At 37.0% G+C, this 27,647-nt stretch overlaps 1 protein-coding gene across 1 annotated transcript; it reads left to right on the plus strand.

Moving 5' to 3' along the window:
- The first annotated feature begins 3,186 nt into the window (after nucleotides 1-3,186).
- On the plus strand, nucleotides 3,187-27,041 carry prkaa1 (protein kinase, AMP-activated, alpha 1 catalytic subunit). Its single transcript, XM_079872976.1, has 10 exons — nucleotides 3,187-3,361; nucleotides 6,577-6,718; nucleotides 9,979-10,072; nucleotides 14,360-14,504; nucleotides 15,402-15,489; nucleotides 15,674-15,898; nucleotides 16,030-16,179; nucleotides 19,314-19,662; nucleotides 21,244-21,370; nucleotides 24,216-27,041. The coding sequence occupies exons 1-10, from the start codon at nucleotides 3,265-3,267 to the stop codon at nucleotides 24,509-24,511; spliced, it is 1,713 nt and encodes a 570-aa protein (XP_079729102.1). The 5' UTR covers nucleotides 3,187-3,264; the 3' UTR covers nucleotides 24,512-27,041.
- The last annotated feature ends 606 nt before the right edge of the window (nucleotides 27,042-27,647 follow it).

Consider the following 27,647-nt stretch of genomic DNA (forward strand, 5'->3'; position numbering starts at 1 on the left):
TAATTTATGGACATTTTACCCACATATTGCATAATGTAAAATGGTGTATCAATTCATTCCGTTATTTCTTTCATAACATAGTTGAGAATAATCTTCATACAAATTTTGGTTGAAAAAGTCCTGAAACCCCCAACTTTATTGGTGATTGAAAAAAAAATCCCATTGTTTTTGCCTATACATATAATTTCATGTCATTTTATTTTTTAAACAACTTAGTCCTGGCGTCCACTACAGAGGACATAGCATAACTTATGAATAAAATATTATTTTGCAACAATGTTTTTTTACCATTTGTTTATTGTGATCTAAACAGTGTGATGACATGGAAAAAAACTAAATTCAAAAAACTTTTTTTTTCTGGGTCCCAGGAGGATATATGACAGCTCTGAATGAGCCTGTCTCTGGCTCAGTGCCAGCCAACGGGAAAGCACATTTGAATTTAGCAGTTGATCACGTGATGCACTGACCGTTCTAATCACACCGGTGTGATCATGGTCCAGGGACCAGCCTAGACTAATCACACCGGTGTGATCGTACGTGAGAAGCACATACATTTATGTTAAAAATCAGTCTGTTAACTAACCCATTCAACTGCCAGCAAAACCTTTACAAAACTATCATAACCTCTCATCTACACAAAGATGTGATTATAAGCCCAAACTTTTATAAACAAGAGCTTAGGTTAGCCTACCTCTTCTGAAAACGGTTGAGATGCTAACTGACACTAAACCATTTCTATAAAGTAGCCTAAATATTCAACAGATGTGTGTCAATAACACGTAAGAAAAGTGTCAGGAACAGTTGTGCATATTATGTGTGTGATTTTAGAGACTAAACTCACCTGAAAGCAGTGAAAACAACACCAGAGAGGGAGCTTTGCTGCTTATCAGCTAAGTTGCTGTGCCGTCTCCATGGCAACTCTGCGCTGCTCCAGGGTTTGAAACCTACTCGAATGTTCAACCCGCACGCTCATAAAACACGTCAGTCACGCAGCATTTACATAAATAAACATCTAGAATTAACACATTACATAAATAAAAATCTCATTAATTTAAAACTTATTTTCTAGTTCTTCAACCCGCTCAGATGTGTAAAAATAAAATGCCACTCCTCCACGTGAAGTGGCACTTCTATAATTTAAGATTATTTTTATTGTTATTTTTACGAACACCCAACCTCCTTAATAATAACAACAACAACAACAACAACAACAACAACAACAACAACAATAATAATATTTATATACAACGTGTATATATATTTAACGTTGTATATAGCATAATGCTATATATAACGTTAAATATATATACACGTTGTATATAAATATTATTATTGTTGTTGTTGTTGTTGTTGTTGTTGTTATTATTATTATTAAGGAGGTTGGGTGTTCGTAAAAATAAATATATAACGTTTATATTTATGACAAGGTTGTGAGGACGTCGTGGTAAAGTTCCATTTTTTAGAATCTTGGCTAACGTTCCAGAAACATTGAATGAAGCACATCATCACCACCAGACATTTGTAGCAGGTGCCAGGACTGCCTCATAGGACACTAGAGGAAACAATTCAAAGAGTATCAATAACACTTTTTTTCAATAAAAAGAATAAAACATTTTAATAGTTGGTTACATTATTCATTGATTATGTGTTTGATTAATTAATTGATGTTACATTTCTGTACTCATAACTTGTTAACACTTTACATGGTTAAAAAACCGTTAATGTTCAAAATGTATTGGCTTAGTTTGTACAAAGTAACACTGAATAAATGCTGATTAATAAATAAATGCAGTGTGGTTATGGGCCATTTTCTATTTATAATTTAATAGGCGTTTGTATTGGTTTCCATTACATGTATTAACAGAAAACAATACACAATTCCCTATTAGAATTTATAAGGAGTTTATCAGTTCTATGTGAATTTCAAGGTTATGGATCAAGCACATCTTAATTCCCAGCACTAAAGGTGAGAAGTATATTAAAAATAAAATGTGGTCGTGTATTTTGGTCGTTAGGAAGTATACCTGCCACGTTCCAGCGACACTATAACGTCGCCACGACGAATACAGGAATCACAAAGTTACGTTGCTGGAACGATATTTTGCCTAGGCGGGAGGGCTGACTGACATGAGTACAAGGTATAGGCCTATTTAAATTCACTACCGAAGTACCGATCTGCTATAGTTGACATATGTATCAGGCGTGTATATAAGCTTAAAAACCCGAGGCCCCTCTCCGTATATTCACCAGGCACCCTAATGACGTTCTGTATCCACCACTGGTTGGAGCTCTTTATAAAAGAGAGCTGAACACTTACAGACCTCACTGTGAGCAACTTCTTGTTCTTGAATTGACATGGCGATGCAGAACTACCCAGCAGCTGGCGGGATCCCGATGCAGGACAATAAAGTCTACACTGCTCAGCCAGTGATACTGTCCATGCCTGAGCAAAAACTCAATGATGATATAGTTTTTTCCACATTCAATCTTCACTACTGTAACCCATGCTGCCTTGGGTTTGGAGCAGTTTACAACTCAATAAAGGTAAGTAAAACATACAGGCCTATTTCATTATATAATTTTCCTGCTGCTTTTCAAATACCTTAAGGTAATATACGTTTTATGTGTGTCAGGCCAGGGACAGCAGATTGCTTGGAGACTACGCATCGGCACGGTCTTATGGCAGGAGAGCTCGACGCCTAAATGTTGCTGCCATCATTATTGGTGTCATCTTTGTGATTACCTTCATCATTATCTTTTCCCAGACGTGGCAACGACACAAGATTTAATCGTCTTTAACTCCTCCAAAGAATGAATGTCTGAATTAATGTCTGATTTGGGTTATTTTGGGAACCAAATAAAACGTTTGAGTAAAGTTGTGTTTTTTGTTGTTGTTTTTTTTACCCAAATTTCTTTTTTCTTCCCAGGACATTTTATGATGGGTTTATTTATTTATTGTTTGTGATTATCTCAAAAGAACCTAAGTTACATCTTTGGAATCCAATACCTCAGTAAAACAATTGCCAGTTAATCACTTATTCCAGCTATAATAATATCAATAATAATAATAATATTTAAATCGTTAATTTTAATAATTATAATTAGTTAACATTTTGTAATAATGACTTCAACATTAATCCAAGTGTTTGGAGCTGGGTATTTTGGCGCGCTCTGCTGTACCGGTAGTTGTCAGTAGAGACGCCGCTCCCTCCCGTCCCCGTCCCGCTGCCGCCTCTCTCAGGTAGGGCCTCAGACAGAGCGAAGATGGCGACGGACAAACAGAAACATGAAGGCAGGGTGAAAATTGGACATTATATTCTTGGAGACACGCTAGGAGTGGGAACGTTTGGAAAAGTCAAAGGTAAAACTGCCCCAGATGTTTTGGGTTATTGCTGTAGTAAAGACGGTAAAGCTAAACGAGATGATCGAGTCTTTAAATGCGGCTAAAGCAGCAGCAGCACTTGTTGGCTAATAACAGTGTAACGTTAGTCATGAAACAAACATTAAACAACGGAGCTCTCTGCGTTTGTCGCTGTTGATAGTGTCAGCCGATCGATGCTTCCGTTGTTTTCTGAATAGTCGCACGCATGCGTTTGTGTTTGTGTGGTTTGTATATGGATTGGTCGCAGCTAACATGGTTAGCTTCACGGTTTATGGAGTGATTATTGGTGTTCTGAAGTTGCAGTTGGTGGGGACTGATGGATGCGCTCGTGCAGGCCAAACGTCAACCGCAGATGCAGCTTTCAGAAAGTCTGTCAACATGACGAGAGAAATTAATTATTTGCCAAAACTCCTTTTGCTTGCTGTGAGAAAGATGAATTAAAATGATCGTGTTTTTGTAACTTAATTAATCCAGAATGTAGCCTACTGTATAGTCATGCCAGGTTAATGACATTAGTATTAGTCAGGCTAGGTTTATCTTATATATAGGGCTGCAACAACTAATCGATAATAATAGATAACGAAATTTATTATGGTTTAATCACACCTGCGCAGGGAACTCATCCGCCAGTCACGTGACTTTATAGTAGTGAATAACGCATGTCTATGGGTAATATGCATCTTTTATTTTGTTTTACTCTATTATGGTGCTCAAGTTTTAGAATGTAATGTGTATATTTTAAACCATTATTTGCACATGTATAACAGCCTACATAAATTCTTTAGTTTGCACACTGTTTGAAGGACAACAGCAGGCAGGATGAAGAAACTTTCTAAAAAAAATTGTTTTTAATCTGTTTAATTGAAGACAGAATCAACAGATTAATTTAAATATTTGTAACCCTACTTATGACTAACCTTGCCCAGAAGCACCCAGCTTGATGGCATTTATAAAAAAAAAAACCATTCTTTCTCAATCATGTTTTTTCCCCCCACAAAGTATGATGCAATAATGAAATGCCTGCTGAACAACAGTGAGAAAATAGTAAATCATGGCTTCCAGCTTGTTGTGCCCCTCAGAGCAATGTAATTATTGAATCGTCAATGAATCTTCCTGTATTATGGGGCAATACATGATGCCAACCTTTCAAGAAAGGAAGTATGTTGTTTAGAGCGAATATTTCATAAATAAGGGTCTTTGGGAAACAGAGAAGTTGATACATGTACATTGCTGACAAAACATGGAAACTACTAACCCTATTACAAAATAGCCTTCATAAAGACAATTTAGGCTAATAGTGCTCTGTTAGGTCTACGGGGTCTAGGACACTCACACACAGTTCCCTCTGCATGACTGGGTGTTGTGTTAATGCATAACTAGAGAAGTCTAGTTAAAGCAGGCAGGCTGTTTTAAATGTTGCAAGTTGACTGAAACCATATACAGCTTCTGGGAACAGTTCAAACTTCAATGTACAGCTTTCAGAACTTACAAAAGCAGCAAAATCCAGCCTTATAAGAAGCTGGTTTGCAAGGAATTTGTCCATATAAAAACAGTTCATGGAAACATTTAATAAATATGCGGTGCACTTTACGCATTACTGGCACTGTAATGTTAATGCACGCTTCAAAGTTGTTGACTCCTTTACATCACACATTCTGCTTTTCAGCAGTTTGACAGTATTTAGTGTCATTTATCCTCAACCCAGGGCAGTACCAAAGTTGTATAATATATAAAAAAACATTTTTTTTATTTTTTTTTTATTAGCATAAACAGCATTGGCTTAACAATCTGAAAACTGATTAGGCTGACCTAAAATGGACCTACTATGTAAATGCTTACAACAGCAAACTAGTGATTTACCAGCATGGCACAAACACTGGGTGAATTAGTATTGGGATAGTATTAGCCATATTACCAATTGACAAATGAGTTTGTACAATTTGGACAGCAACAGCAAAAAATATACAGGAAATGCATTTTGCTCTCTTTTTTGATATTGTAACTATCAGAGCCGGACAGTAACGGAGTACATTTACTTGAGTACAGTACTTAAGTACAATTTTGAGGGATCTGTACTTTACTCGAGTATCATTTTTGGGGAGTACTCATGACTTTACTCAAGTACATTTGAGAGGCAAATATTGTACTCTTTACTCCACTACATTTCTATCCATAACTGTGAGTACCCATTACTACTTCTTCTAAAAAAAAAAAAAAAAAAGGAAAAAAGAAACATCTCGGAAACCCTCAATTTGTTGTTTCCCTCTCAAATGTGATTGGATTGTGCAGGCGCCACTGATTGGGACAGCCTATCAGCAATCACCTTCAGCTTCCCGCCAAAGTCAACTCCATGGTCAGATTTAGATAAGAGACGAAACCATGGATGAAGACGCAGCAGGTCCATCCCGGGAGTTTTTTTTTCCCCAGGATGGTAGGGGAAGACTCATGAATATTCTTTAGTGAAGTCATCCCTGATTGGTCTTAACCCCAGTGACGGGTAGGTTTAGGAGCGGGGTTAGGGAGGTCATAAGACCCCCAGTGACGGGTAGGTTTAGGGGCAGGGGTAGGTCAGACCAATCAGGGATGACTTCCCTAATGAATATTCATGAGTCTTCCCCTACCATCCTGAGAAAAAAATATCGCATCCCGAACCCGTGGCCCCACCTCGCCAGACTATTTCAATTTTCTGAACAAGTTAATGATAGTTTTCGCTTCAAGTGTTTGCTGTGTTTACCAATGTAAGCACAGTGGCAGTAGTAATGCAATATTTAGAAAATGTACTCTTGTACTCTTGATACTCAAGTACTTTTAAAAATAAGTACTTTAGTACTTTTACTTAAGTAGACATCTGACTGTAGTACTTTTACTTGTACTTGAGTAAAATTTAGCAAGGGGTATCTGTACTTTTACTCAAGTAATGAAGCTGTCTACTCCGTCCACCTCTGGTAACTATGCATGATTACATGGTTGGTTGCATTTTATTATTTACAAAAAAATATTTTTCCTTCTCAGAAGAGACATGCAACCCACCGGCATTGATTTTGAGTTAGAGTAAATGGGTTATTCTAATCTAGAAGATCTTCTTTAAAGATTGATAGGACAGTTGCTTCTACATTGAATTCGTGTGTCTTTTTCATAAATACATTGTGAATTTTATTGTATATTTTTCATTGACCTTCTATCTGTCTGTGCAGTTGGCCAGCATGAGTTGACCAAGCACCAGGTGGCGGTAAAGATTCTAAACCGGCAGAAGATTCGCAGTCTGGATGTGGTGGGGAAGATTCGACGTGAGATCCAGAACCTCAAACTCTTCCGCCACCCGCATATAATCAAACTGTGAGTAACATCCATGACCTATTTGTTAAGAACGTGTACCCTTGATCAGAGATGCACCGATGTATCGGCCAATGAAAGCAATTATTTTCACTATCGGGCATTGGTCGATTTTTTTTAAAAACAGTCGATGATCAAAGCTGCGTATATCCTGTCAATCAAAAGGGGGCGGAAAAAACGTTTCAGACTGCAACTCATACTGTGTGTGAAGAAATGTCTTGCATTGAATTCTAGCCTGTCTAAGGCTGTTAATAACGCATAAACAGTTAGAAAATATCAACGTTAAAGCAGGATCTATTTGTCTCTATGAATCACCCTTGGTTTAAGCCAGGGTTGTCAGGTCCATGGTATTTCCCTACACCAAACATAATTTGTTGCGGTTATAATTCATCCGCAAAAAGCGTTGTGCTCTGTTACTTCTGATAAGAAACAGTCTTAGCTTTCAAATTCTGTCCATTTTATCACAAAATTCAAAAAATAAATGGGGTTTTGACGCTCTTAAATGTGACGTGACAGATTGCTGTATTGCCTCAGTTCAGATGGCTGTGTGGAGCAAGTCTTTTTTTTCCACTTAATATAGGATATAGCAACATGCATAAACATCAAAAAGTAGGGCTGGGCGATATGGCCTAAAAAAACATTGTTCAAAACAAGTTTTAACTTTATTTTGTTTTGATTTCCCTTCTGGGATTTGACCTGGATTTCCTCCTTGGGGTTAAAGTGCAATCAGAAACAACAAGCCAAAAAGACAAGATGGCAGGCCCTGCCTTTGTAAACAGTGAAAATGTAACGTAACATAATATAAAATGGGTGGATTGGGATTGGGGGGGGATGTGAAAAAAAAAAAAAAAACTTGCATCACAATAAGTGTATTGTGATTGTCAAACATTTGGTAACTAAACTGAATTTTATTAAGTTTATTAAGTGACAACAATGTTTACATGGTACAATGACTGGTATGCTACTGTTTTTATTATTGCTTGACACAAATTTCACAATTTCAATTCAATTCTTGTGATTTGATTCTGATCTTGATTCAATATCGATTCCTTTGGATAAATATTAGGTACAGTAGATGCGTTAATGTTATGTTAATTTTTCTCCAAAACAAAATATCTCACCTAATGCTGTAAACATACAGAGCCCTGTCAGCTGGTATTATTATTAAAGGTTAAAAATAACATCTCAAATTAAATAATGCATTTTTATAATAACAAAGTTATAATACTTTAATTATATAGATACAAATATAATAAATATATAATAGCCTATAGTTATAATATTTAGCAAAATACTCCTTTTTATAGCAATTTTTTAAGTCCAACTAACATGCTATGGTAATTAAATGGCTTTCCTGAAGTAAATGTAATGTTACGTGACACGTTGTTCTCCAGCTGTTTTATGGACCTCTTTCCGCGGTTGAAAAACACTGATCGTTCGATTTTATTAAATTTCGGTAAGTTGAACTGTATCTTTCAAATTACCTATTGATCATTCGTGTTTTTTTACTGTTAACTAGTAGTAAAGAGTAACAGATGATCGGTTCACGTGCCGCTTGAACTGAGATCTGTCAGAGATCTGTCACGTCACATTTACAAGCTCCAAAATGGTGTTTATTGTTTGAATTTCGTAATGAATTGTAAATTTAAGTGTTTATAAAAACTACCTTATGTGCAACTGTTTTTATTTGAGTGTAATTATTATATATGAAAATAAATACCAGTTTAATATAATAGTTTGGGCTAATTCTAACCTCTAATATTATAGCAATGTACCAAATGAGAGGGTTCCCTGTAAAGTTAACAGCATTATTTGGCAGAGTTTTTTTTTTTCTCAATCGTATCGGCAGATAAAGTTAGTGTCTGTGCATCTCTTCACTTGATTTAGAGCAGTGGTTCCCAAACCTGTCCTAGACCTAGAGTACCCCCAACACTGCACGTTTTCTTTGTCTCCCTAATCAAACACCTGATTCATGGTCACCAGAGAAGCAATTTTTTTCTCAATCGTATCGGCAGATAAAGTTAGTGTCTGTGCATCTCTTCCCTTGATTTAGAGCAGTTTTTTTTCTCAATCGTATCGGCAGATAAAGTTAGTGTCTGTGCATCTCTTCCCTTGATTTAGAGCAGTGGTTCCCAAACCTGTCCTAGACCTAGAGTACCCCCAACACTGCACGTTTTCTTTGTCTCCCTAATCAAACACCTGATTCATCTCATCAGCTCATTATCAAATGGGTTAAATCAGGTGTGTTTGATTAGGGAGACAAAGGTACTCCAGGACAGGTTTGGGAACTTCATTCCCTTTCTCTCGTTTCCCATGCAATGAAAAATCACCAAACGCATTTCTTTTGCCCTGGCAGATTCATTGCCTCTGAATTCTAATTCACAGATAATGCAGTACTTTATTTAGGGGCTAGAATGCGCATCTATTTGACCTACAGATAATCATTTTGAGTTTATTTTATTTTTTATGTATATCTATCCCAGAGTCATAAGTAAAAGAGGAACAAACTTGATGTGCGTGTGAATGAGACCCAGCATCTGTGGACTGGTTTTGCTTCTCTGGTGACCATGCTTCTATTTTTCTTCCTTTTTCTTTTGTGGCATGGAATGAGACAATGTAGTCACATAATTAAAGTAGATGGAAAAGAGAAGGGAGGATTTTCATTTCCTCCCATTATAGAGAATCAGTAAATCTTTGTCTTTCAAGTTCTGAACAATTATTTTCTGTCTGTCTCCTTGATTTTGGTCTGTGTCTGTGTATTTACATGTGAGCTGTTTGTCTGTTGATGTTTTATTTTGAGGTCAGTGTCAATAATAAAGACACATACCTTTATTCTGGCCAGATAATACAAGGAAATGTCGAAGCTATCCAGACTTGCTCCAAAACCATTTATAGGGATTCATTGACATTTTCCATAAAAATGAATAGTGAATAGTTTATTATTTATTTTATTTTATTTTATTATTCAGTAAATATACACACATAAAAAAATAGTATAAGTGTACAATCTAGCATTACTAACTAGCATTAAAACTAAAAACCTAACTGTTAAAATATGCCTGAATTCATTACTTAACCAGTACAAGAAAGGGAATATGTTTTGTTGTTTAGAGTGTTGTAGATCTTAAAAGCTTTACATTTACATTTCAGATGTTTTCATCATTCAGATGCATTTTGCTGTGACTGCAGAAGCAAACACATGTATTCTTTACAAATTTCTGCTTTTTTTTTTGTTGTTGTTGTTGTTGTTTTTTGTTTGGCAGTTACCAAGTCATCAGCACACCAACAGACATCTTCATGGTAATGGAATATGTTTCAGGAGGAGAACTCTTCGACTACATCTGTAAAAATGGAAAGGTACAGCTTTTTAATTTGTAGGTTATGATTAAGAAAATGAATTGCTTATATTGATGATAAAAACAATCAACTATTCATTTAATTGTTGTATAGTAGTTGAGTCTTTTGTGCTGTCACTGGAGAACCTCCATCAGTGATGCCACCTAAGTGTAGTAAAAAATGCAATACAGTGAAAAAAAAAACATTTACTTTTTTGAAATGATATCATCTTATAATTCAAGCATTTCAGTTTTGCAAAGCAGAGAGTCCAGCAGGAAGTGAGAGATTAAATGCCACTATAATTGCTAAAGCATCATAGTTCTGCTGAAAGAGGAAGTACAATCTAGGGATGTGGGCAATGACTAACTCCATCAATGGTGAAATGGAAATTTTGCAACCGACTAGTGTAACCCCCCCTTGACCCCGGAGGCAGTCTTTATCCCACTATTTGAATTAGGTAATATATGAATGCAGCTAAAACAGGTCAAATACATACTTAGATCACCACAAAAAGGAAAATTCTGTCATTAATTACTCGCCATCATGTCGTTCCAAACCCATAAGACTTCCGTTCATCTTCAGAACACAAATGTGATCTTTCTGATGAAATCTGAGAGCTTTCTGTCCCTCCAAAGACAGCTACGCAACTGACACTTCATAAAGAGATTGTAAAACTAATCCATATGAATTGAGCAGTTTAGTCCAAATTTTCTGAAGAGACACAATCACTTTGTTTGTTTATTCACAGAACACAACAAGTTCATATTTACAGATTTAAAGAAGATACCATTCTGTAAAAAAAGGACTCACCAGAAGCCATACCGGCTTATAAATGGGCCCTTCAAGACACATAATCAGCACTAATAACAACAAATAATAATCCACCCACCCAATACCCATCCGCACCAACAACAACACCATTCACCACAAAATATCCTCCCACCAGCCAGCATACATCACACATCTCATCCATCCCTCAAACAAAATCCAATAATAAGGGTATTCAAACATCACAAAAAAGAAAGTCAGATAAGTCAATAACATATGAAACCTTCAGCCTTATGGGGTCTATTATGCATAATGTTGTAACAATTTGTGTTTAAAATGCTTTTTAAATATATCAAGAGAAGGTAGTTCCTTTATAGAATTGTCAATCTCATTCCAGATCCCAGGACCCTTACATGCTATACTAAAGCTAGTACACTTCAGCTTGCGCTTTTCCCCTCGTAATAGAGTTCTCTTTCTAGTGTTATGGTCATGAGTAGACAAGGTGACTGGAATGAGATGGCAAAGTTTTGGATGCAATTTATAAACTACATTTACACAATACAAGCATTTTGAAAACTGTTGCACTCAGCAAGCTTCAGAAGCTTATACCTATAAAAAAGCGGACCAGAGGGAGCATCATAATTTGCCCATGATATAACACGTATAACTTTCTTCTGTAGAATCTGCAATTTTTCAAGATGGCTTGGATACGTGTTTCACCATATAATATTACAATAATTTAGATGTGATTCAAAAAGTGACCGGTACAGTGTTAGAAGAGCATCAAAAGGAAGATCATATCTTAATTTATAGAACAGACCAACATATTTTGACAATTCCTTTGTTAAAAACTCTAGATGTTGTTAAGGACTCATCTAAATAAATTCCTAAGAATTTGATGTTCTCTACTCTTTCAATTACTTTATTATGTATTTTGATTTGTATCCTTTCAATGTTTGTCCGGCTTCTATTTGAACGAAATATAATAAATTTGGTTTTAGATAGCCTACATTTACAGATAATTTGTTGTATTTAAACCAACTATCTACTTTAACTAATTCCTCATTAACAAGCTTTTGTAAAATATCAAGATTTTTATGGGACAAAAAAAGATTAGTGTCATCTGCAAAGATAACCTGATGAAAAATATTTGATGAGCTTATGATGTCATTTACATACAAAATAAAAAGAAGTGGACCTAATATGGAGCCCTGGGGGACTCCACAAACAATATCTGTGCATTCTGAATAACTATTGTTTATTTGGACAAATTGTTCCCTATCAGTTAGGTAGCTTTTGAACCAGCTGAGTGCCTTCCCTCTGACACCATAGTGTTGCAACTTCCCAATTAGAATTTCCAAATCAATGGTGTCGAAGGCTTTTGATAAATCTAAAAATACACCAATACCAATCTCACCACTATCTATAACGTCATTGATTTTTTTCAATGAGATCCAGAATGGCCAAACAAGTAGAGCTCTTTTTCCTAAAATTGAGATGGGATGAGTATATTCATTTTATCCAGGTAACCGCTAAGTCTATTGTACACAACCCTCTCAAGTACCTTGGGAAAAGTAGGTAAAATGGATATAGGTCGATAATTTTGTAAGTTATTTTTATCACCAGATTTATAAATTGGTATAACTTTTGCAATTTTTGTCATTTTTGGTACTACACCATGAGATAAAGAGAGACAAGTGGATCTAGAATTTCAATTGCAATAGATTTAACAATTTTGCTACATACTGTATATCATCCACACCAGCAGTATAAGAGCTTTTCATATTCATAATAATTTTCAAAACTTCCATTTTGTCGGTAGGTGTTAAAAAAAAGAATTCAGATAATTCCCTTTTAAATATTGTTGATATGAAGCTCCCCCTGGAGGACTTATGGATTTCGAAAGAGTTTTGCCTATAGAAATGAAGTAGTTGTTAAAACTTTTGGCGAGATCGTCATCATTGAGATAGTGATTATCATTATGTTTGACATTGATTTCTGGAAGGACAGTTGCTTTTTGATCCCGGCTGAGCACAGTATTTAGTACTCTCCAGCATCGCTGTTGATCACCACGAGAAGCCTTAATTAGATCAGTGTAGTAATTCCGCTTCCTTATTCGTATTAACTTTGTGAGTCTATTTCTAAATGTAGAATATTTTTCTTTATTTTCATTAGTTGGATTTTTAATATAGCATTTGTAAAGCTTATTTTTTCTTTTAATTGATTTTAGGATTCCCTTTGTAAGCCAAGTATTTTGATTGCTTGTATCTCCTTTAACAATTTTTTCCGGTATTGTGATATTAATACTGTTGGTTAATTCATTGATAAAAGCACTATAGGCTTCTTCCGGAGTATTCCAGCTAAATACAGAATCCCATGTTTTATGCCTAAGATTACCAAGCAATTTATCTAAATATTTTCCTGTTAATACTTTTATGCTTTTTTTAAGAGGTAATGTCTTCTTTTGTTGTTGCCTGGTCTTAGTATCCAGGTCTATGAAAAGTACAATTGGAAAATGATCTGTGATGTCTGACATAATTACACCTGAGTCAAAATGGACATTTATATTTGTAATAATATTATCAATGGTTTATATGATGAACAGTGTGAATTTAGGCTTTTATTCACATATAAACATTCATCAACTCACACATCAGTCTGAGCTTCAGCAAAAACCAATGAGGTTCATTCTCACGTATTATGCAGCATGTTTGAACTTCAGCAAGAGGTTTGTTCTCGCACGTCAAGCAGGTGCGGTTGAGCAAAGCTCCGGTTTATGTTCGTTGATCAAAGTTTATGTGAATAAAAGCCTAAATTCAATCTGTTCATCATATAAAGCACTTGTGTCTCTTCAGAAAAATCTGGACTAAACCACTCAATTCATATGGATTAGTTTTACGATCTTTTTATGAACTTTTTGAAGCATCAAAGTGGTATTTGCGTAGAAGTCTAGACAGAAAGCTCTCAGATTTAATTTGTGTTCCTACGATGAACGAAAGTGTTATGGGTTTGAAATGACATGAGGGTGAGTAATCAATGACAGAATTAACATTTTTGGGTAAACTAACCCTTTAAGTGTTCACTTAAGCTATGTTAGCCATAGACATTTATTCAAATCAACTGAATCAATAAGACCAAAAAGTTTAAACCTAATAATCTTTTATAAACAGATTTCCTCAAATATTAGTTTGTCCACACAAGTCACTCAGCACATTATGGCATTGTTGTTCATTTCCACGGCAACCACTTTTCTAATTATCAAAGAATCCAAAAAAAAAAAAAAAAAAAAAATTGTAATAATATTTCACAATAATATAGTTTTTACTGTATTTTTGATCAAATAAATGCAGCCTGGGTGAACATAAGACTAATAAGAAATTAAAAAAATCTTTCCAACCCCAAACATTTGAACAGTTGTATATATCAGGGTCCATAAAATCGGCACAGTAAGTTGCAACAGGGGAACATTAAATGCAGAATGTTCAGTTTAGGCCACATGGGAGATGTTAAAATAATACATGGTCCTGTCTCTCTGGTCAGTTGGATGAGAAGGAAAGCAGGCGGCTGTTCCAGCAAATCATCTCAGGGGTGGATTACTGCCACAGACATATGGTGGTGCACAGAGACCTCAAGCCTGAGAATGTCCTGCTGGATGCGCACATGAACGCCAAGATTGCAGACTTTGGTATGTGAACTCTTCATATTTGTGAAACATGGTGGTTGTTTTAAAGGGGGGGTGAAATGCTCATTTTCACTCAATCTCCTGTTAATCTTGAGTACCTATAGAGTAGTATTGCATCCTTCATATCTCCAAAACGTCTTTAGTTTTATTATATTTAGAGGTGAAAGATTGGCTGTACCGAGTCTTTCCGGAAAAAAACGAGCGGCTGGGGGCGGGCCGTGTGGGCGGTGTGCTATAGCTGTGCTAACTGATCTAACAACAACACAGAGAGACATTTGAAGTAGTTTACTCACCGTGACTGCTCGATCCTTAAGCATTAGACGATCTGCAAATAAGTCGATCTGGGCTTTGTTTATAAAACAATCATCGTCGAAATGCAGGGAACAAAGAGTCGTGCACAACCTCCGTTGATGCTTCGAAAAAACAAACTCCATCCACTATTCCCTTAACGCTGGGTTCTTTGGGAATCTGTGCAGGGTTGTCTTGCCCTGCCAACCAAAAACCCACTTCTTTGGTGACATTGACTTCCCTAAAAGCCGAGCATAGCGCTTTGAGGTAACGTACTGCTTTCGCTCTCTTCTCTCTCTGGTCTGCGAGTGCGCGCGCGGCCGCGGAGAAGTGCCCTTAGGACCCATATAAGGAAATTCCGCTCTATCTTACGTAAGACAGAGCCATACTCGAAAAAAACTTTCCGAAACTTGTGACAAACCGGAAGGAGTATTTTTGGAACAAAAATACTCCTTCAAACGTACAACTTAACTTTTGAAACTTTGTCCATGTTTAGCATGGGAATCCAACTCTTTAACAGTGTAAAAAACTCAGTATGCATGAAACAGCAATTCACCCCCCCTTTAATGTTTATATCACAAGCTATACAGACTTCGACTTTTCCTCATGCAGGCTTGTCAAACATGATGTCGGATGGAGAATTCTTGAGGACGAGTTGCGGCTCTCCTAATTATGCTGCTCCGGAAGTCATCTCTGGAAGGTACATTTTACCTCTGTGGCTGTAATTTTTCATTTATTTTTAGTTATTATAATTTTTTTTTTTTTTTTAAATGATCTTCTCAAAAACCTGCTCTCGTCCTCTAAGATGATGCTCTGTGCGGTTTCAAATGGCTTTGTGAAGTTCATTCAGATATCTCTTGACGAATCTTGCTGTTCTGATCCAGGTTATACGCAGGCCCTGAGGTGGACATCTGGAGCAGCGGAGTGATTTTGTATGCCCTGTTGTGCGGAACGCTGCCGTTTGACGACGACCACGTGCCAACACTGTTCAAGAAGATCTGTGATGGAATCTTCTTCACGCCTCAGTACCTGAACCCCTCCGTTATTAGCCTTTTGAAACACATGCTCCAAGTGGACCCCATGAAGAGAGCCACCATCAAAGAGATCCGGTCAGAAACTACGCCAAGCACTGTCTATTTAATTTAGTAATTCCATAACTATTAGGATGTGGAGAGTAAGATTTGTAAAAGTTCAAATCAACATTATCTCTCTTTATCTCTTCATTGCTCTCCATTCTCAGGGATGATGAGTGGTTTAAGCAAGATCTCCCCAAGTATCTGTTCCCGGAGGACGCTGCTTACAGTAGTAATATGATTGATGAGGAGGCGCTGAAGGAGGTGTGTGAGAAGTTTGAGTGCACTGAGGAGGAGGTGCTCAACTGCTTGTACAGGTTTGTGCTAATTTATTTATTTTAATCTGTAATGGGCAACTCGTTCTTGACCGTCACATAAAGAGGATCACATTCACAAACAAACTGTTTGAATTAGATTCTTTATTTATGCAGAAATGATTTATTACAAAAATAACACCATGTCAAGAGGTTTAAACAATAACAGGAAAAATAGTAATCCATTGGAGTGACAAACATCGATAAGCATTAAACAAAAGAAAAAACAGCAAGTTGGCGCAAATGACTTCTCCGGAGAACAATTCTTTAAGAGGAAGTACTGTTGAGAAGGACACCAAAATTTTTTATACTCTCCACTCACAAATCAATCAATTAACAATGAAGTCTTCCACAGGTCCTGCCAATCACATTTCAACACCATACTGTCCCCAGGAGGCAGAATGTGGAAAATGGGGCCATAACACCTCTCCTCAAAAAGATTCTGCAAAGAATCCATCAAAAAAATGTCATTCCTCTCTTTCTCTGCCAAATAAAAAAGATGACAGGGCAAATCAGTAAGATATTCAGAGTTGTTAAGGCGTCCATCTACTTTCCCCTGAGAATATTCAGCAGATAATTATTAACTGAAAGGCGCTTAGCTATACTGTAAGGTCCTTTAAACTTAGCTTGAAAAGCAAACTTTGTCAAAAAGTTGTTGCATTTTAGTTTGAGATTTACACAACTTCTTTTGAGCAACAGCTTGTGCCTCATAAAGTCTACAGCGAAACCCACTCACGTAGTCTACAACATTTTCGGGAGGCTTAGAGGTCTGCCATTCATCAGCTAAAATAGCAGTAGGTCATCATACTGTATGCCCAATCACCAGTTCATTTGGATTAAAACCAATGCTGTCTTTGGTTACTTCGTATAGCCAATAACATCCACGGCACTCTTCCCAATCAGCATCAAGTTTCACACAATATGATCTTAAGAGATTTCAAGGTTTGATGAAACCTTTCAAGAGCCCCCTGATAGGCCTGTCGCGATAGTCGATAAGTCAATTAATCGCACGATAAAAAAAATGAGCTCGATAATTTTTCCGGCCGCGATAATTCCATTTGCATGCTTGTTTGTTTTCCTCGTCTCTCTCTCTCTCTACCAAAGAGACTGGATGACCACTCTCGGTTCTTTAGCGTATAGGAGGAGTGAACTCTCTTCGTCTCTTGTCAGTTGCATGGTCTTTGTGTGGGGAGGCGGCGCGCGGCGCTTGTCAGTCACGTATGGGAAAGCACCGGCGGGACTGTTTGCGGCTACTGCCGGGAGAGAGAGAAGACGCTAGTTGTGAGTTGCGACAGCGAGCCCGATCACATGAAAATGCGTATCTATACCACGAATGTTATTTCTCGTGCCATTTATACGCCAAAAATAGTTTTTGCGTGCATATGATACGCTCTTTATGGCGTGTAATACGCACGCACTCCTCACCCCTAATCCTAACCAAGTATTTTCAGTGCGTAGCATACACGCAATAAAGTGCGTCTCCGTCTTCCCGACAGTACACAATCACTTGACAAAGTAACAGGAGGACAGTGCAGAATGGTGTGATATGGCTTGTTGAGGCTTTTTTTTATTTGTTTACAAAGGTCCTAACCGGCAGTTTTGCCTGTTATGGAATGTATCACTATTAATGCCTAATGTCTAAAGCCTAATGTTTCATATTTTTTGAAGTGCAATTTTGTTTACATCCATTTTATTTATTAACAGACATTTATTTTGTTAACAGACACTAAGAGTCCATTGCTTTTATTGTTTTTGGTTGTTTTGTTCATTTTTTTGGATATTTAAAATGTTTTCCGTTTTCAATGTTTAATATTCTTTAGAAATAAAAGTTTATAGATCGTTGAAAAGGTGTACCTGCATTATTATGCCATTATAATTATATTAAATGAAAATGGTCTCAGAACGACAATATTATCGTTTATCGCGATAATTTCTTGGACAATTTATCGTCCAGCAAAATTTGTTATCGTGACAGGCCTACCCCCTGACTCTGTGGATGGTAAGCACTAGAAATATTGTGGGAAACTTGAAGTTGATGCAGGGCTTTTGAGAACTCTCGACATACTTGTCTTCGAACCCTTATCAGATTGAATTGCTTTGGGATACCAAAAATAGACAAGTTAGTGAGGGCTTTCAAGATATTCGTATTGATGGACCTTAATGGGTAAGCTGCAGGATAACGGGTAGTCTGGCACATTATTGTAAGACGATAATGATCACTAGTCCTAGACCGTGGCAAAGGACCAACACAGTCAATCTTGTTCTAAAAACTGAAAACTTTCGCATAATCCATTTTTCAGACCCCGGTATGACCAGCAAGTCCTTGATGAGCCAATTGCAATATAGGTTCTCTAAGTGTAAGGGAACTACAATCTGGGTTTTAGGTTCCATCAAAGAATTTCCTACTTTTGGCAAAGTCGACCATCTTCAAGGAAATGCGATTCAGAATGATTGTCGGATCCCTCCTTAGACCTTGCTGCAGAAAATAAAGGCTTAAGAGTGTCGTCTGTCTCTTGTGCTGTAATTAACTCCTCTTGAGAGATCTGTAAAAGAGGGGTTGGAGAACAACCATCAACATTAGAAAGGTCAGCACAACTAATATTCTCAGGAGTGAACATTAACCTCAGGTGTTTTAACAGATTCGATCATTGCTTTACACTAGATTCTTCCAGACACAAACACATCGTTAGATTCTGGTTTGCCTGAACTGACAAGGAAAAGAGGGTATCATTTAGTGGAATCTCTACAACTTGATGTTCAGATAGTTGTTTAGCCATTGATCAAATTACTGCACAACCTGGAAACAAATCAGGGAATTCTTCGTTGCCTTTTCAACCTCATATTTTATGGGTACAGATACTACTATGGGTGGAGCTACCACAATACTCTCTCCCTGAACATTCCCCCCCAGCTAAATCATTTCTTAAAATAAATGCAATTCCTGGCCCTGAAAGTGCCAAACGAACACCAACCGCAACATCACCAGATACTATCACTGAGGAAAGATGGATTCTGTGCAAAGGCATTTCAACAAACCCCATGTCAAAACCTTGTACAAATACATGGGTTCTGTTGTTGTTTCATATATGTGTTAGTTTTTCTAATATGCCCTGCCTTTATCGTCACCTGTTTTGCAGTCGCAATCACCAGGATCCTCTTGCTGTGGCCTATCACTTGATCATAGACAACCGCCGCATTATGAGTGAGGCCAAAGACTTCTATTTGGCCTCCAGCCCCCCAGACAGCTTTCTAGACGATCTGCCCGCTCATCACTCTGCTAAGATTCATCCTGAAAGAGTGCCATTCCTAGTGGCCGAGTCTCAACCGCGTCCTCGACACACGCTGGATGAGCTTAACCCCCAAAAGTCAAAGCATCTTGGTGTTCGGCGGGCAAAGTGGCACCTGGGAATCCGTAGCCAGAGCAGACCGAATGATATCATGAGTGAGGTCTGTCGTGCTATGAAGCAGCTGGATTATGAGTGGAAGGTAAGCATCTGTGCATGTGGTTTGATTTGGACTTTAAAATTCTCAGATCACTGCAGCATTTGAAGAAATGGTTCACCCAAAAATGAAAGTTGTCATAATTTACCATCATGTCATCCTAAACCTGTATGACTGACTGACTTCTACGGAACTCAAAAGAAGATATTTTGAAGAACTTTTCAACTGAAATAAAAGTCATACAATAAAAGTCAGTGGTGTCCAGCATAACTATTCCTTTAAGGCGAGTCATATGGCGTTGCCATGTTTTGGAACAGATTATGTGAATAAATTGCATCCAGACAAAAAAACCCTGTTAGTCCGTTTAGGCCAGGAATATACAAATTGCAGTAATAAAGGGTGGTGGAGGAGTGGTAAAAATAGATAAATGGAGCGAATGCATGTCTTGCTATGCATTTTTTCTGCTTATCCTCCTGAGGTTCATGATCTTAGGGTAAATTCCATCTCTTCCTTGTGGGAAAGAGTTTTGGGGCTTCTGGTAAATTCTATAAATAGAAGAGACTTGACCGCTTTCTCTCTTTCTCACACGCGCGCACACACACGCACACACAAACTTACAGAGTAAGCAAATAGAATGTTAAAAACAAACTATACAGTATGGTATCTTCATATCTTACAGTCATTATTAGAAGAGCCTGGAGCTAAAATGTAAACAGAGCCTCTAAAGAATTAAGGACAGAATTGTTTTTTAATGGTACTCTACTGTTCCAAAGTTGGGTTGGTACGATTAAAAAAATATATTTTTTTGAAAGTAGTCTCTTGGCTGTAGTTATGTTAAATTTACAATTTAAAATAACAGTTTTTGGTAAAAAATTTTTTTTAAGTTTTATTTATTCCTGTGATGGCATTTGATAATTTTTTTCCAGGATTCCAGGATTTTTTTCCAGGATTTTTTCCAGGATTGAAAGAACAGCATTTTATTTAAAATAGAAATCTTTTGTAACATTGTAAATGTCTTTACTGTCACATTTGATCGATTTAGTGGGTCCTTGCTGAATAAATTATTATTATTTTTTAAAATAACCTCAAACTTTGAATGATTGTGTAAATTAAAGGTACACTATGGAATTCTGGTCTCTGTTGACATCTATGGTTGAAACAAAATCACAGAGGATTGTTTTGTTTTTTATGTCAGTTATGTTTATAGTAAGAGGAAACCCTATAAAAGGAATATCTATAATGTATCTGCCGCCGTCGTAGAAAGACCTTCTTTGATGTTAACCTGTGGCTGAAGGCGTTATATGGTTTGTGTGTCTTAATTCAACTGGCTGAAGTTCAAGCATGTTTGACTGAGTGAGTCGTCAGTTTTGGATGGAAATGGCCTTCGTCTTTGTTTATAAGTGTTCATTCTTTGTGTTATCTCTTAGCGGCCTCTCTTATCAAGTTTAACAGTGTTTACTGCTGTTCAGGAGTATGCCATTCAGACCTCCTCAAAACAGTGCAAATGTTACAGTGCAATGAGCCTGTCGGCACAGTCCTTTTTAAAGTTAAATGCTGGTAAATATGAATGTCTTTTACAGTCAGATTTGTTAACTCTCCTCTTTTTTTTCCTCTTTGGTTTGATAGGTAGTGAATCCTTATTACTTGCGAGTGCGGAGGAAGAACCCAGTCACTGGCATACATACAAAGATGAGCCTCCAGCTCTACCAGGTGGACAGCAGGACATATTTACTAGACTTCAGGAGCATAGATGGTAAAATTGTCACTCTTATGTGTAATTTTATTAAGTGTTTAGTTTTATTTAATTATTTGTTTATAACTACTTTAATTTACCAATAACCAATAAAAAAAATGAAAATGGACAATTTTAAAGTACATAAAGTAGACAACATTATGAGTTTTGTAGTCAGTGGTATCTTAAATGTAATATTTTTACTTAAAGCGACACTATGTAACTTTTCAACCTTCATAATATATTTCCAAGATACTTGTGATGGTACATCGACTTACAATAGGTTGAATGACACGTCTGCCATAGCCTGACGGGATCTGTATCGCTTTTACTGGCACTATGTAACTTCGGGGTTCGGGTAGTAACCAGAGCACAAAAAGAACTACAAAATTCGACTGCTTTGCGGCATACGTCACTTCCCCCACCACTTCGTCAAATTTGGACGCGAGAGGCCAACCAGCGTTTGTTTTCGGCTTTGGTGCGTATGTTTTTGTCATGGGGGTTGTTTACACCTGGCCACTTCATGCGTTTTCTCAGATCGGATAGCTATCCGATCGTGAAAAGACCAGGTGTAAATGCCCTCCGAAGCGCATTCGAGACGGATTTGAATCCGATCCCTCAAACCACTTCAGGAGGAGATCTGAGACGCATTCCAGACAAAACTGGACAAGTGTAAATGCATCTGGTTGTTGAAACCACGTGTAAATTGTACTCCTCCCAAAAATGCTAAAAAAAAAAAAAAACGTGTGAGAGCGTGTTATAGCATATATGTTATATCCAGATATGATGACGCTACTGGAACACGCATCACCGCAGATGAGCATCTATTCATAAGCCAACGTGCAAACTATCGCAAATCAAAGTGAAAGTAAGTCACAGACGCTTAACACACAATCTTCATCATTAAAAGTAAAGAAACGAAATGATCTTACCAGGGCTGTTACTGCTCTCTCTTATTGCGGTCTTTGATTTTGACATTTTAGCTGATGATCTATAAAATGCAGCTCATATCTGTTGCTTTCGGTGACGTGCACTCCATTAACTCTGCATATAGCGCGAGAATTGAAGATCGGATTTAAATCCGTTTCGCAAAAATACATTTATGTGACCAGGTGTAAATGGAATCGTTTTGATAAATCAGATAGCTATGCCTCACGAACTAGTTTGGCAGCTGAACTCAGGTGTTGTGAGGTGTATTTATCACGTAGTCCTGAGGGATATCAGACGACGTTGTTGACGTTGATTCCTGCGATTATCATGAGAACAGTTTTCAATATCTCACATAATCAGGACATAAATAAGCCTAACGTAGAGGTTGTTAATAGTGTAAACGAGCACAATTTGCAAACTATTATGATAAATTGCAATAATCATATTCATGTCTAATGACATCATAACGGCCAATGTTATGAAATAATGCGACGTACATTTAACTTTATTGATGTTATCTGGCATTTTGTAATGTTTACATTCCAATAAAAACAACACAAATTCAATTATACAGTAGGCCTAGACTATAGACTATTTACTTGTGATTTAGCTGCAATCATGTAAAAACGTTATACTATAATATATTTACGACAGTGCATGTATTCTACAGCGACTCTAGGGGTCGCTGTTTGACAAAAACACAATTTCTACTTAGTGTGGCTTTAATATGTTGGAGCAATTATTGGATTGCCATTGTGTTATTGTAGTTAATTACATCAGCAAGAAACTTAAAATTAAATTAAAATTTAAATAAAATATTTAATTTACTTCTGATTGATGTCTATTCTGCTAAAATCTCATGATCTGGCAACATACTGCTTAGGTAAACAAAGTTTATGTAGTTTCTTATTGTAAATAGGGGTTGCACAGACTAGTTGACTTTAATGCTCTGCCATGACTCTTTTAAGCTTGACGTCGTCATGGCCTATAGAGTGCGCTACAGGATAATAAATATTTGAAGTCCACTTTTACGCTCCGTTTCCAACAGTCAACATGACAAATGCATACTGCGAGAGTCCTCCACAATACATGTTTGATTATACCATCTGGATGCTCAAAATTGATCAGGTGAATGCACGTTTTATGTATGCACAGCTTATTGTACATGTGAGTTAATCACCGTTCTAAACTAATGCTGCATTGTTACTCGCGCACACACACACAAACAGTAACTCACACATCACGTGCAGATCATGCACACAGAAACATTCAGTTTGTATTTGTGTAATCTGAAATTTTTTGTCAACACTGTTCTGTGATTTATCAATAAAATAGCTTAGAAACTGAAAAGTTCTAGCATATAATCTTAGTAACTAAAAACCACAACTTCACTATTATTAGAGACGCTGCCAGGAAGAATTAATTCACATGCAATCGCTCTCTCACTAATGCATTCATATACATGTAATAATCTTTACTGTGCTACTTTTTCTGTATCTGATTTAGAATGAGCAGAAGTGAGAAATATAACCCAAAGACAAAAGAACTGATAAAAAATAAGCTGTTATGTAGGAACAATAGTCTTGAGAGTAGCGCTCATTTGATGTGCTATACTAGCTGTGCACAAGGCAACCAGCGTTCGAGTCTCAGCTTGAGGTTCAGGCTTATTTGTTCATTCATGACGTCATCAGCGACTAGTCGACATCGACCTGACTTTCATCGCATAAATTTAGATTAAAAAAGTCTGAAGTCATTCAACCCCTAATTGTAAATGTTAAGAATTGTTTTTGTTTTTTTAAATATGGTTTTATTAACTATACTAAAAGGAACCAGAACCATTAAAAGGAAAAATTCCCTACAATTCTCATCCCTGTTGTGGCGTGTTCTGGTGTGTTTTCTGCATACTTCACCATCTGATGTCTTCTATTACTTTCAGATGATATGATGGAAGTAAAATCAGGGACTGCCACGCCTCACCGCTCTGGCTCAGTCGGTAACTACCGGACTACCCTAAAGAACGAGAAAAACGAATGTGAGGACGCAACAAAGGGCGATGCGTCCGCACCCTCCACACCTCCGATATCCGGAGGGAAAGGGGTGGAAAGCTCTCTGGCTTCTTCTCTTACCTCCTCAGTGGATTCCACTGGGGGAGAGATCCTCCCCCGGCCGGGAAGTCACACCATAGAGTTCTTTGAGATGTGCGCCAACCTCATCAAGCTGCTAGCACGATAACTTGTGGTTCCTCTGATGCCTTTCTCTCTCTCCCTCTCTCTCTCTCTCTCTCTCGTCTTCCCTCTCTCTCTCTCTCTCTCTCTCTCGTCTTCCCTCTCTCTCTCTCTCTCTCTCTCTCTCTCTCTCTCTCTCTCTCTCGTCTTCTCTCTCTCTCTCTCTCGTCTTCTCTCTCTCTCTCTCTCTCTCTCTCTCTCTCTCTCTCTCTCTCTCTCTCTCTCTCTCTCTCTCTCTCTCTCGTCTTCCCTCTCACTCTCTGGCTTGATTTCTCTTTCTTCTAGAATACTCTCTACCTCTTCATCCTCAGATGTCTGTCTTCATCCACAGCAGTCCTCCTATCTCTATTCTTTTGTCTCTCTTTTTCTCTCTCAGTGTCTTTAGAGCAATAAGCATGCAGACAGACTCAAGACTCCATGCATCCCACTTGCATGAACAAGCTGAATGGTCCGTGGCCGTACAGTCGCCAGCATCAGCCTGTTTAGGGGGACTGAGAAAAGGTGCAAAAGGGAAAAGGATGGAGGTTGTTTTTTGTGCCACAGTCAAGGTGTCAGAAAGATTGCTAAGCCACTTTATAGTATCTATACTCTTTTAGAGATGGTTTTACAATTCTTTTTCGGGTTTTATAGCAAGTATTTCCTTGCAGTGAGTGAGGCATAGAGTTATACACTGAGCTAGCTGTACTGTACACAATGCTGTTGCAATTCTTGGTGGACCAAGAGATCTATAGAGAAAGAGCCCTTGTGGGCATGTGGGCCGACAAGTGAGACAAAGCGCTTTTGCACAGTTTTACCTGCAAGTTTTTGTGGACCAGTGTCATGACTGGTTATCCCATTGACACAGCCTACTGGGAAGGGCACTCGATTAAGAGGAGCCTACTTAAATAGCGGGCCACTGCTGGGACGGGCCAATTTAACATGGTGGGCACTTTAACACAAAGGGACAACTTGATAAGTCAGCCTTTCCTAAGGAAGAGACCAATGTAAGACCCATTTATCCTGAGGGAGTGCAATGTTCTTGCCTCTGTTTCATAGATTTTTGTTTGTTTGTTTGTCACACCTTAGACTTTTTTTTCTATTCGCTCACATTTTACATAAATTTAAGTATATACAGAATTTAAACATGCGTTCAGATTTGTTTATCAGTGCTTTAAATGGGGTTGTAGATTGTACTGAAATTGTGATATTGGACTGGATTTTTTTTTTTTTTTTTTTTTAAAGAAATGTTTGATTATATCGCTGTAAGATGTTTTATTCCATACACTGCTTTATCAAAAACTCTTTTTTTTACTATTATTTTAGTTGTTTTACAAAACAATGGTTGCTTCAACAATAAGTACTCCTTAAATCAAATGTTTCTGTACCCCCCTTCTTTAGCTTTCTTTAGTTTTTTTGTTTTGTTTTAAATGTAGGCTGCAAAGATAAGTGCCGCTGAGGTGTCCAATGTAGTTAATCACCACAATGAATGAGTTTATGTATTAACTCATATATGCAGATATCCTTTAAAAATAATTGACAAACTGTAGCTGAGTGAGCCACATAGTTTTGTCTTATTCCTGTGTTTGAAAGCCAGTGTGAATTCATAATCTGAAAGATCTGAAAATCGGAAAGCTCCACATGCATGTGGCTTCAAGTGCCATCGTAAGTCCACAAAGAAAGGTCAACGTCAACATGAATAAAAAATATATTTTATGTAGGAGCTTACTGACTGGAGAAATCCTCCTTCAGATCAATGTTTTATGTTCCACAGAATGCAGTGAAAACAATATGGTTTTTAAATGCCTGTCTGGAGCTCCAGCTGTTCAAATTGATTATATAATTAATAGTTTTTAAACAATAAATTCATACTTTTATTTGTTTGGCACAGCTACAAGTCATGTGATTTAAGCAAGTCTTGTCTTGTCTTGTCTTAATGCACATTCTTACCACAAAGTATAACTTGATTGATGAGGATAACTTGATTGGTCCTAACAAATGCAGCAACATCATATTCTCAAAAAGAAAAAGGAAAAATAGGCCTGTAAATCTCTGATTTGACTGATGGAATTCTTGAGCATTTGTTACATGTTAATGTCTAGTTTCCTATATATATATATATAAAAAAAAAAAAAAAAGATTGTCTTTTTTGTTCAAAACTGCACTTCAACTGTCATTTCAAATTCTTTATTAATGAGACTTTAAAGCTAAAACTTGACAATCTATGCTTTGTAAGCCAGCTTAAGACAAATCCAGAGAAATTGTTTGGTTTTGCGCTGTCCCCTTTACCTTTTTTCTTTCTTTCAAAATGTATTTCCCCGCGCAGTAGTCTCATTCAAATGATTACTCTTCCTTATCATTAGGGAACAATTTCAGCCTTTGAAAACAAGTTTAGAAAATCTGTTGATGTACTTCTCTTAACTGCATTTATGTTGATTATCTGTGAAGAGATGCACCTGACAGAGGCTTGCCAATGTACATTTACAGAAAATTACTGATAATTTACAATTAAAAAGATGATTTGTAAATACAACTGCCTAATAAAATAATACATGAAGACAGGATTGTTCTGTGTCTTGTGAAAACATGGTGTATGATGTGACTATGTATTTAAAAAAAAAAAAGCTAATTATATCACTCTAATATGTACATTACTGTATGTGGGTAATATTTCACAACATTAGTTAATAACAGTAGTATTACATTAATAATACATTATATTAATTAAATTAAAATATATAAAACTTAGAATTACTTATATATATATATATATAATCATACAGGGAGGGACATTATATAATGAATGAGATGCAGAAAGTTTTCTGTGATAGGCAGGTTTAGGGTTAGGGGATAGAATATACAGTTTGTACAGTATAAAAATCATTTTGTCTATGGAAAGTCCCCATAAAACATGAAAGTGCTTGTGTGTGTGTGCGGTATATACCCATGCCCAGTAGCTTTTCTGTAGACTTTTGCAGAACATAAGTTACAAGTATATACAGACATGACTTTCTCACTTTCTAAACTCCCCACTTTCAAAAATATTCACTTGAGTAAAAAGTAGGCATCTCCCTTATGCGCACATTCAGGTCTATACTTAAAAAAAAAAAAACTACCAGCAGAGGTCGCTGTAATCTTGAAGACATATGTTATCAGCGTTAACTGAT

The sequence above is a fragment of the Squalius cephalus genome (assembly GCF_949319135.1).
Source record: "Squalius cephalus genome assembly, chromosome: 5".
NCBI lineage: Eukaryota > Metazoa > Chordata > Actinopteri > Cypriniformes > Leuciscidae > Squalius > Squalius cephalus.